This window comes from Choristoneura fumiferana, chromosome 26 (assembly GCF_025370935.1).
Source record: "Choristoneura fumiferana chromosome 26, NRCan_CFum_1, whole genome shotgun sequence".
In the NCBI taxonomy this organism is placed as follows: domain Eukaryota; kingdom Metazoa; phylum Arthropoda; class Insecta; order Lepidoptera; family Tortricidae; genus Choristoneura; species Choristoneura fumiferana.
In genome coordinates, this window is record NC_133497.1 from 1,154,449 (window position 1) to 1,166,319 (window position 11,871).

General features: G+C 38.2%; 1 protein-coding gene across 1 annotated transcript; it reads left to right on the plus strand.

Moving 5' to 3' along the window:
• The first annotated feature begins 3,785 nt into the window (after nt 1-3,785).
• On the plus strand, nt 3,786-10,974 carry LOC141442896 (uncharacterized). Its single transcript, XM_074108048.1, has 8 exons — nt 3,786-3,839; nt 4,203-4,340; nt 4,708-4,835; nt 8,423-8,535; nt 8,928-9,077; nt 9,880-9,995; nt 10,083-10,172; nt 10,315-10,974. Exons 1-8 carry the CDS (start codon nt 3,809-3,811, stop codon nt 10,500-10,502), a joined length of 954 nt encoding a protein of 317 aa, XP_073964149.1. The 5' UTR covers nt 3,786-3,808; the 3' UTR covers nt 10,503-10,974.
• Nucleotides 10,975-11,871: the final 897 nt, after the last annotated feature.

Sequence of the window (11,871 nt, forward strand, 5' to 3'; positions counted from 1 at the left end):
TTGCAGAAAATTGAACAGAATCAATATAGCAACATTAAACTCCAGAACTTTAAGAACCCAGGACACCCTTGCAGAACTGAATATTGCCATTCAAGATTTAAAGTGGGATATACTCGGAATATGTGAAATGAGAAGGGAAGGTGAAGCAATTTACGAATACCAGGATTATATATTATATAACAAAGGGGAAAAAGGAGGACAAAGAGGAATCGGGTTCCTCATAAAATCGACTCTGAAGAAACAAATACAGAACATATTTGGGATCTCTGACAGGATAGCAGTGCTCAACATTAAGTTCCCAAACTACACAAGGACTTGGTCCATTATACAAGCATACGCACCAACTGAGAAAGCGGTAGAATCAGAGACAGAGACATTTTACGCTGATCTGGCAAAAGTCATCAGAGGATATACAACCAACCATATTATATTGATGGGCGATTTTAACGCTCAAGTCGGAGAGAAACAAAACAATGAAGAATATGTATTGGGAAGATATGGGTATGGAAAAAGAAGCCCCAACGGCCAAAGGCTGGTTGAATTCTTGTTAGAACACAATTTAACTCTCATGAACAGTACGTTCAAGAAACCCCCAAAGAATAAATGGACCTGGATTTCACCGGACGGTTGTTACCAAAATGAGGTAGATTATATAATAAGCAATTATCCCAAGGCGTTTACAGACACAAGTGTTATCTCAAAACTGAATTTTAGCACAGATCACCGTATGGTCAGAAGTACAATCCTGCCAGCACCACCAAAAAAAGCAAGAAAGAACATTACTACTCCAGTCAATATCACTCCAGAGAACTATAAAAAAATTGGCCAGCTGCTAAGAGTTAAACTACAAGAAAGGACATACAATAAGGAAAGCAATATCAAGGCTAACTATGAAAACCTGGAAAAGCTACTTACATCTACTAACAACACAAACAAAAGTAAAAAGCAAACTTATATTCAGTGATGAGACTATCCATCTTATAGATCGCAGAAAATCTATACTGGCCCACGGAAAAATCAAAGAAAACATAAAAATAATTGCGGAAATCAGCAAACAAATCAGAACTCATATGAGGAGAGACCGTAAAAAACAAAAGGCGTGAGGTGCTAGAAAGACAAATAGCGAAAACAGGCGGTGTTAGGAAAGCTCTGAAAGACCTCAGAGAAACAGGGAAAGAATGGGTACCCAAGCTAAAGAAAAAAGGAAAGGGAGATACCATCACAAACAGGAAAAAAATACAAGAACTAGCCACAGAATTCTATAAGGACTTATATTCAAACAAAGACACACAAAAACCTTTACCTATGCAAACATTCAAGATTGGGACTGAAGCAACGGTGAACAAGCCAGAGTGGCAAACTGATATTTTGCAAAGCGAAGTGGAAAAGGCTATCAAAAGTCAAAAAATGGAGAAGGCACCTGGACCGGACAAAATCCCAAACGTGATATTAAGAGGAGCTATTGATGATTTAGTACCAATACTTACTGGGATGTTCAACCAAATTTTGAGAAGCGGATATATACCAGCGCAATGGGAAACCTCATATATAATTCTATTACACAAAAAAGGCGCAAAGGATGACATCGGGAACTACCGACCAATAAGCCTATTGTCAAATGTCTATAAAATATTTGCAAAGATCATTTTGGGTAGGATAACCGCAAAACTGGACGAGAGTCAACCAATGGAACAGGCCGGCTTCAGACGGAACTTTTCAACAGTAGACCATATACACACACTTAAACAGATATTTGAGAAGTATAATGAGTTTAATAAAACACTTTATATAGCCTTTATAGATTATGCAAAAGCATTCGACTGCATTAGTCATAAGGCAATATGGGAAAGTTTAGAAAAGCAAGGTATACCGGCAACATATATTGATATCATCAAAACTATATATGCAAACAGTAAAGCAAAAATCCAACTGGAAGTATTGGGCAAAGAATTACGAATCAAGCGAGGAGTCAGACAAGGAGACCCACTGTCCCCGAAGCTTTTTTCAGCAGTTTTGGAAAATGTCTTCCGCAATCTTGACTGGGAACATCTAGGACTCAACATAGACGGAAGGAAACTAAATCACCTCAGATTTGCGGATGACCTGGTTCTTCTGGAGGAATGTCCAAAGAAGCTTGAGAAGATGATACAAACTCTAAATACTGAAAGCGCCAAAGTGGGTCTAAAAATGAACATAACAAAGACAAAGCTAATGACCAACTCAAAAATGGTACCCATAGGAATCGAAGAACAACAACTAGAATACGTTGACGAGTATTGCTATTTGGGTCAGATTATCTCCCCTAACAACCAAACAACTAAGGAAATAAATAAGAGAATTGCCAACGGGTGGAAGAGATATTGGTCCCTAAAGGAAATTGTTAAATCTAAAGACCATAATATGTCAACCAAAAGAAAAGTTTTCAACACGTGTATCCTTCCTTGCATCTCCTATGGATGTGAAACATGGTCCCTTACTAAATACCATAGAGACAAATTAGAAAAATGCCAGAGAGCTATGGAACGAAGCATGACAGGAGTAAGAAGGCAAGACAGATTTAGCAATGCCCAACTAAGAGCAAAAACCAAACTAACCGACATACTGGAAAAAATAGACCGTCAGAAATGGAGATGGACCGGCCATATGTTGAGATCCAGACAAGAAAAGTGGAGCCAAATTATAACGCAATGGTATCCTAGAGATGGCAAAAGACGTCGAGGACGACAACAAATGCGCTGGGAGGACGAGCTTAAGCTTACTGCAGGATCCAAATGGAGAAGAGTTGCTCAAGACCGTGAACAATGGAAGCTACTGGAGGAGGCCTTTGCCAACAGGCACACTGAGTTGAGAGACATCCTATGACAACTTCAACCTACATAAAATTCAACAAAGTCTAAAGATCAGATCAGCTCTCACCCAGTTCAAAGGGCTAAATAAATAAATAAATAAATAAATAAGTAACATTGAGAGCGGTTTCAGCGTATTGAGGCGGTCTTAGAGTTTATAATTCATTGAATCAGGCGTCACTTTGCGGAGGTCTATATCAATCGCGACCTTACGATAGCTAAGCTTATGCAAAATATGCGTGTTCATGCAGTCTTAGGGGCTGTTTCACCATCCATTGATTAGTGTTAACTGACGTTTAAATCTGATGCCGTCTCTGTCTATTCGAACAAAACAAATAGAGACGGCATCACATTTAACCGTCAGTTAACACTAATCAATGGATGGTGAAACAGCCCCTTAGTTGCTTGTCTGTCTGTTTAGTTGTTGTCTGACTAGCTGAATAACCTTTGTAATTCACAGGAAACAATATCAGATTTTTAAGTAGCACCAATTAATTTAAAAAAATGAGAGAGTTTTCTTTACCGCCAAATTACTAAAAAACATTAAAAAAGAATTTATGTCTTTGACTCGATCATTTTGACAGGTGACACTCTTTACCGGCCCGAATAATACCGACATGTTGCTGTTGCTGTTTTTCATCTACACACCCATAGAAGCTCATGTCAGTTTTTATTGTTATTGAAGCTTGAAATGACTATTTTCAAATTCCCTAAAGTACAAAAGCTTATTACATATTCATATTAATTTATTAATTGCAACCATGGTATTTAAAATTTGATGGTATTTACTCGTGTATAAGGCTGCGTTTCCACCAGAGATGGGCGAGGTCCGGTATTATCATAGCCCTACCCTACCCTATCCCTGCCCTACCCTACTAATATTGATTGAAGAATTATAAATTATAAAATCATTTCTAATTTATTTTATTTTTAGTATTCGACACGATACGCAAGATGTCGTAATGGACGAGACGACGACATTCTCGTTAGAAGGTAACTCGAGATTATTTTTAACTACACTAGCTTAGCGCAGTCCCATTAAAGAACTCACGACAAAAGTCGATGCACGACATTCGTGTACCTTTGATGATGAACATGTAGAGAGTTCGAAACGGTTAGTTTTTTGTGTGGTGTTTGTGGGTGACATTATTTACCGGCCGGAAAATACCGAGATGGAAATAACAACCTGATATTTCCATGTCGGTATTTTGCGGGCCGGTAAATAGTGTCACTTGTGTTTGTGATAGTGATAGTTGGGTAAATATTCAGCGTTTTTACGGCGTTTTTTTTTTTCGTCGTTCTATGTTTTTTTTAGCGTTAAATAAACGTATTTTCTATTTGCAATTATTATTTCAGATCTCAAAGCTACGTTTGGCAAATTATCTAATTGGGATAACCTAACTTTGCAACAGAGGAGAGCTGTAAGGAACTCTTCTTTCCCTCCCCTCTGGACTGACAGGAAGGGCATCGTTGCTTGCTTGGACTCCTATGAAGGTAAGCAGTTCATAACAGTTCAAACATGTGATCGACACATTTTAAATGACTGGGAAATCATCAATACGTCAGTCTGTTTTTTTTAAATAGTATTTTATGTAAAAGTTGTGCTTGAAGGATCGAAAAGGCGAGTGGCGTGGGTTACGATGTGAGCGTAGCGAACGTCGTAAGAAAAAAACGCCACGAGCTATTTATGACTTACTTATACAATAGTACATACAATATTTTTTCTACGACTAGGTCTTATTAAATAAAATTAAAAATTTGTTGACATGACGGGACACCAGAATAGCCCTCCACTCATGTGTTGCCACACGTAATGTGCAGCAACGCTTACCACCACTTGAAACGTGATTTCGCCTTTCAGTTCCCGCTGATGCCAAGTCGTGGTTCGACAAGATGGCGGCATCGTACAGACAAGAGATGGCCCACAACTCCGTGGGCTGGCTGAGGGCCATGGACCAGTGGCCTCGGAGGCACTTCGAAATATCAGCTGTGAGTGCTGGCACAGATTATATCACCGTTTCGGTCCGGGTCGCGACCCAGATTCAGGATTAGTCGCGGGAATCGGGAATATTACTGCAATGTAATTTTGCAGGTGGTAGGACCTTGTGCAAGGTCCGCCCGGATTGCTACCACCATCTTGCTCGCTAATCCTGCCGTGAAGCAGCAGTGCTTGCACTGTTGTGTTTCGGCGTGGAGAGTAAGACAGCCGGTGAAATTACTGGCACTTGAGGTATCCCATCTTAGGCCTCTAGGTTGGCAACGCATCTGCAATCCTCCTGGTGTTGCAGGTGTCTATGGGCGGTGGTGATCTCTTACCATCAGGAGACCCACTTGCTCGTTTGCCATCCAGTCAAATAAAAAAAATGTTCTGCCGTCAGAATGCAGCACTAGCACAAACCGTACACAGTTTTTTGAATGTTTAAATGTCTTAAATGTCCATAGGATTTCATTTTTTTTTAAATATAGCTCTATCGTTACTATCGATGTAAATGCAAGTAAGTCTTTCTCTGTCAAGTCTTGAATTTCAAACATTTACAACTCTTTTATATTTAAAGGTAGCTTAAAAATAGTTTTTATGTTCAACTAGCTTTTACCCGCGGCTTCGCACGCGTAAACTATTCGGTGTGGTAGCTGCAATTGAAATTTTCGGGATTTTACAAAATTCCCCTGGAAATTTCCAATTTTTATATCGTGGTCTTCATTGAGGTTGTGTTGTGAATAACTGTACAAAATTCAAGACTCTAAACCCAGTGCTGAAGTTTCAAAATTTTTCCCTATCAAAATTCAAATGCAAAATTCAAATTCAAATCATTTATTCAATAAATAGGCCGCAATGGGCACTTTTACATCTCATTTTTAAACTACCAGCGCTTTCGGATAGACCATCATTGCCAAGAAGAATGCGCCGCAAGAAACTTGGCAGAAAGTCATTTTTCAAAATAAAATAATTACAAATAAAATACTTAAAAACTACAGTATACAATTAAAGAAAAAAATAAAAATAATAATAATAATACGGGTATGTATGGGTCCCTTAGTTACAAAACTATCCCGTGGGAATATCGGGATAAAAGTCGCGTACTTATGTGTTATTCCAGACATACGGCTACCTACATACCAAATTTCATGACTCTAAGCTCAGCGGTTAATATTTCAAGATTTATCCCTATCCCGATAAAATATCGGGGTAAAAAATAGATTATTTGTTATTCCACAGGTCCAGCTACCTACATACCCAATTTCATGGCTCTAAGCCCAGTGGTTGTTATTTCGAGTTTATCCCTAGGTATCCCGTGGGAATATCGGATCAAAAAGTCGCTTATGTGTTATTTCAGACGTCTAGCTACCTACATACCAAATTTCATGAGTCTAAACCCAGCAGTTATTATTTCAAGATTTTATCCCTATCCCGTGGGAATATCGGGATAAAAATTAGCCTGTGTGTTATTCCAGAGGTCCAGCTACCTACATACCAAAATCATGGCTCTAAACCCAGTGGTGTTATATTTAGAGATTTTATCCTAGGTATCCCGTGGAATATCGAGTCAAAAAGTCCCTTACGTGTTATTCCAGACGTCTAGTTATCTACATACCAAATTTCATGACTCTAAGCCCAGCGGCTATTATTTCAAGATTTTATCCCTATCCCGTGGGAATATTGGGATAAAAAGTAGGCTATGTTTTATTCCATAATTTCCAGCTATCTACATACCAAATTTCAGGGCTCTAAGCCCAGCGGTTATTAGTTCAAGATTTATCCCTATCCGTGGGATAAAAAGTAGCCTATGTGTTATTTCAAACGTCCAGCTACCTACTTATCAAATTTCATGACTCAAAGCCCAGCGGTTGTTATTTCGAGATTTTATCCCTATCCCGTGCGGAATATCCGAATAAAAAGTAGCCTATGTTTTATTCCAGATGTTCAGCTATCTACATACCAAATTTCAGGGCTCTAAGCCAGCGGTTATTAGTTAAGATTTATATCCCTATCCCGTGGGATAAAAAGTAGCCTATGTGTTATTTCAACGTCCAGCTACCTACTTATCAAATTCATGACTCAAAGCCCAGTGGTTGTTATTTCAAGATTTTATCCCTATCCCGTGGGAAATCGGAATAAAAGTAACCTATGTTTTATTCCAGATGTTCAGCTATCTACATACCAAATTTCAGGCTCTAAGCCCAGCGGTTATTAGTTCAAGATTTTATCCTTTCCCGTGGGATAAAAGTAGCCTATGTGTTATTTCAAACGTCCAGCTACCTACTTATCAAATTTCATGACTCAAAGCCCAGCGTTGTTATTTCGAGATTTTATCCCTATCCCGTGGGAATATCGGAATAAAAAGTAGCCTATGTTTATTCCAGATGTTCAGCTATCTACATACCAATTTCAGGGCTCTAAGCCAGCGGTTATTAGTTTAAGATTTTATCCTATCCCGTGGGATAAAAAGTAGCATATGTGTTATTTCAAACGTCAGCTACCTACTTATCAAATTTCATGACTCTAAGCCCAACGGTTGATATTTCGAGATTTTATCCTATCCGTGGGAATATCGGATAAAAAGTAGCCTATGTTTTATTCCAGATGTTCAGCTATCTACATACCAAATTTCATCCAAATCCGTCCAGCCGTTTCAGCGTGAAAGAGTAACAAACATACTCACTCACTCACTCACTCACTCACTCACACACTCACTCACAAACTTTCGCATTTATAATATTAGTAGGATAACGTGCATTGTAGAGCTAATTTATAAAATAAATGAAAAATTGTCAAATACCGTATTGGCTATGCGTTCATAATTTTTGGTCTAAGACTTTAATTAATGTCGTCTTGACAATGTAGACATAGACATATCTTTATTCGACGTCGAACTTAAAATAAGTTTTTGGTAAAAAAAACATTTTTAATACAAGCTTTGCTGGCTGTAATTTTTGTTGACTGTACTTGTATTGTCACTCAAATTACATTTGCATACCAAATTTCAAGTCGATGCCATTAACCGTTGGAGAGTTCCGTCCTGTGGAGACGATCCTGGCCGGACTACCAAGATGTCACTACCATAGATTATTGTATTGTCATTTGTCATGCATTTTACGAAGTTGGTCTAATTTAACTTGCAAGATTTGATTACAGACAGACAGACAACGGGACAGGTGAAACTAAAAAGCTTGTAATAACACAGATAGTCGGTCATCGTTCATCTTTCGTTTTCTAGATTTTTTTTACTGTACAACGGCAAAACCTACTAGACACTGGCAAAATGGTCCTCCAATGGACAGAGCCATATTTAAAAAAAAAAACATTGATGATAAATTTTTGTATTAAATTTTGTATCTGTCTGATCGATAATATTATTTCGAAATTTGTTATAAAACCGTAAAAATAATTGTACGTCAAACAAACTAACCAAGTATGCTAGGTTTAACTGGGTTAGCTGAAAGATATCCCTTTTAAGAGATAAGCTCGCCTTTGCTCTCCTTTTCTGTGTTTGTATTTCTTTGTATTTTATTTTTTTGTGCAATAAAGAGTTTACCTTTTATCAATAATAAAAGGAGGATTTCCATAATTTTAACAGATAACCGAGGCGACTTCATGGCGTCACGACCTGTTGGAACTGACAGACATACACGGTAGTAACTTCACGACGAACGAATGCCTTGCGGAGTGGGCAGCGCGGCTTATGGTCAGGTTAGTGCGAGAAAATCTGTGGTATGACAAATATATTACGTTATGTATCATTTTATGGGGTACAAATCCAAAAAAAAAAAAATTAGGAGCGTGACAGTTTTAAGGCAATTCCTTCAAGGATCATCTAAGCATGCTAATAGTTTAATGCAAACATTTTTCTGACAAAATGTATCAGTAATGTCTCCTGAGTTACGGGGCAGAATAACATATACTTCAAAATTTACTGACCCTTTAACCTTTCGTATGCTGAATGAAAAAACCTGCATTCTAGCCTCTTTTGTTTCAAATAACATTAATAGTGCCACCCGCGCCATCTAGTTAGGCCCTTGGAGTTTATTATTTATAATGGTGTCTATCGTGTTGTAATTTTAAATTTTGTTTTTTTTTTTCAGATCGTCATACTATAATTCTCTGCAACACAGCCAGATTGAAGAGGACAGGATAAACAAGCTGTCTCGTTCGCACGAGCTGAAATGGTGCATGAGAGCGAATGAGATGGGAATATCGCGCGCGGTCCTCGATTGCGTTAAAAGGAACGTCGAGTAAGTACGAGTCATACCACCGTAAAAAATCTTAATTATTCTTTATCATTAGTCATCATGATTGTTGTCAAAGTTACCATTCATCATAATTAGTTACCATTAATTATAGTCGGTTGTACGTTATTTTACAGACAACATTTTAATAGAATTTCGTTTAACAAACATTTTTAATCATATTATCGTTTCATAGAATAATCAATACGCAGAACACTTACTTCGAAGAAATTTAAATCATTGATTTTTGTTACAAATATAAATTTGTTTAGATATTCATATCAAAGAATAACAAATCAAATATTCATTATTCTCATATTATTTAGTTATTATAAAACTGATTACCAAGAAAAACATGCAATTCGTTTTCTGATGTGGTCGCAGTTCTAACCAAACCTAACCTACTTTTCTAGTAGCGCTTTCTAACATATTATATCTAATATATTTTATCGAACAAACAATATTTGTTAAAAAATAATTTTACAATTTGATAAATAATAAAGTGATATTATAAAATTTATTGAATAGTTTTTCTATTAAATATGTTTCATTCAAGTAAATATTCGTTGAAACGATAATATTCGAAGTAAAAATACAAGGAACATATATTATATTAAAAATTTTCTGCGAAACGAAATTCTATGAAATTTCTGTCTACGAAAGAAGGGAACACCAATTATAGTCACCGTTCTTCATGGTCACTATTCTTCATAGACATCATTCATCATAATCACTATTCATCATATCACCATCATTGTCGCCCAAGCTAAAAAGCATATACTCCTTTTATCACGTAGTTTTTTTTTAGAGATCTATGTGTAAGTGAGACGTTGCCATGGTTGAGACAGAAGCTGCTAGCAATGAGAAGCATTGGACTAGAGCAAAACAACGCGAATGTTCTGGAAGGTCTCCTAGAAAAAGCTAGTAAGATTTTTCTTATTCTACTAATATTAAAGTACACCACTAAAAAGTGGTCAAGTTTAAAAAAAAAACTTTTCTTTTTCTTTTCAGAACAATATAATACCCTGAAGTACGCGGAAAATCCTTCAGTATCAATAGAATTGTATCATCTGATGCTGCTTCTGCATAAGGATATGGAATGTAAGTATACACACACAAAAAATCACGACCGGATAGCTTGAGGTACCGGGATCGATCCCCGGTCGGGGCAGGTATTTGTATGAATAAGACGAATGTTTGTTCTCGAGTCTAATATGTATTTAAGAATTACATTTATCAACAGCACTGTCCTACAATAATCTCCAACATATACTACAACAAGTAAACGAGACGAGCAAAGCGGTTGACTGGAATCAATCGCCCAAGGCAGCCGTAAGCTCAATCTTCGAGGCAGCCATGGCACATTACGACGAGTCTTGGGACACAGGTAACCGATATACTGTGTTCTTTATTTTCATTACAAACATCTAATTTACAAACAGCACTACGGATCAAAACGCAACTTTACAACTATAATGAGAGCAGCCATTACAGTATCAAATGATATTGTAACGGATAACTCACGTCTTAAACCGAGTTTAGCTCGACATGTTTCGGGCTATTTCCTAGCCCTTCTTCTCAGGAGCACGCGACACGCACACTACGCGCCACCGCTCTGCTCGCGCGACTGCCCGACGAAACTAACACCGGCGCACAACTACCCGCACTTCTATCGACATTTTTATTGTCAATGTCTAATGTAGGGTAGCACACAACACTAACAACATCGCTCCGTAAAGGCACGTTCACACCAACCGATGACGCATCACGAGTATTCAATACTGTTTTCCAACTCGGGGGTACCGACCAACCGCAATCCCGGTTAAAATTCGGATGACGACTAATCTCAATGGCTTCAAGCACTTTCAGCGGAATGAAAAACTTTTCTCTCGCAAGTACAGACACCTTATCAAACCTGATGTAATGCGTCAAATTCGAGTCCATTGAATGCTCGGCCACCCTAGTAGAAACGTTACGCCCAGTCTCACCGATATAGCTCTTGCCACATGAACACGGAATCATATATACCCCGGGACCACTCAGAGGCTCCTTATCCTTCGGCGATCGCACCAACTGTCTAAGCTGTATATGAGGACGGAAAATCCCACCAAGCCATTACAGTGTTTATAATTAGTAATCAGTAATCAGTAATCATTTTTTGACTTATTATTTATTCGTAGCTTCACGCCTATGTACGAACCAGGGATGTTACGGAACTCCGATTCCGTTTCCGTTAAGTCGGAACTTCCGTTTGTTATTAAACATTCGTTTTGGTTCCGGTTCCGTTTCTTTTGAAACGGAAGTTATATCGGATGTCAATGTACCGCGGCGACTGGACATGAGCGGCTAATATAAAAAAAAACAGAAGGCTAATAAAATTATGTAACATTGTGATCGCGAGTGTCAGAAACTTTACGCAATAGACCCTCAGGTTTAGTAGACCTACCCTTAACATCTCGTCCACCTATCCTATCAATCAGGCTCCGATTCTGGTTCCGGTTCAGTTTTCGGCTCCGATTCCGTTTCTGGTGCCGATAAACTAAATTGAAAACTGGTTCCGCTTTCGGTTCCGATCAAACCACATCCGTTACATCCCTGCAGGGCTGCTACGAAACTCGAAACTCGAAGTTCGTGTCGTGCGGTCCCTCTGACACTTACACTGTTTAATACGAGAGCGAGAGGGACCTCATTCTGCTCCAGTGACCAGGCAGCCTAAAAAGAAGACAGGATAGTTTTCATCCAGGAGAATTGTATAGTTTCACGACTGCGAATAAACGAATTCTTTGCGAACGAAATTGCA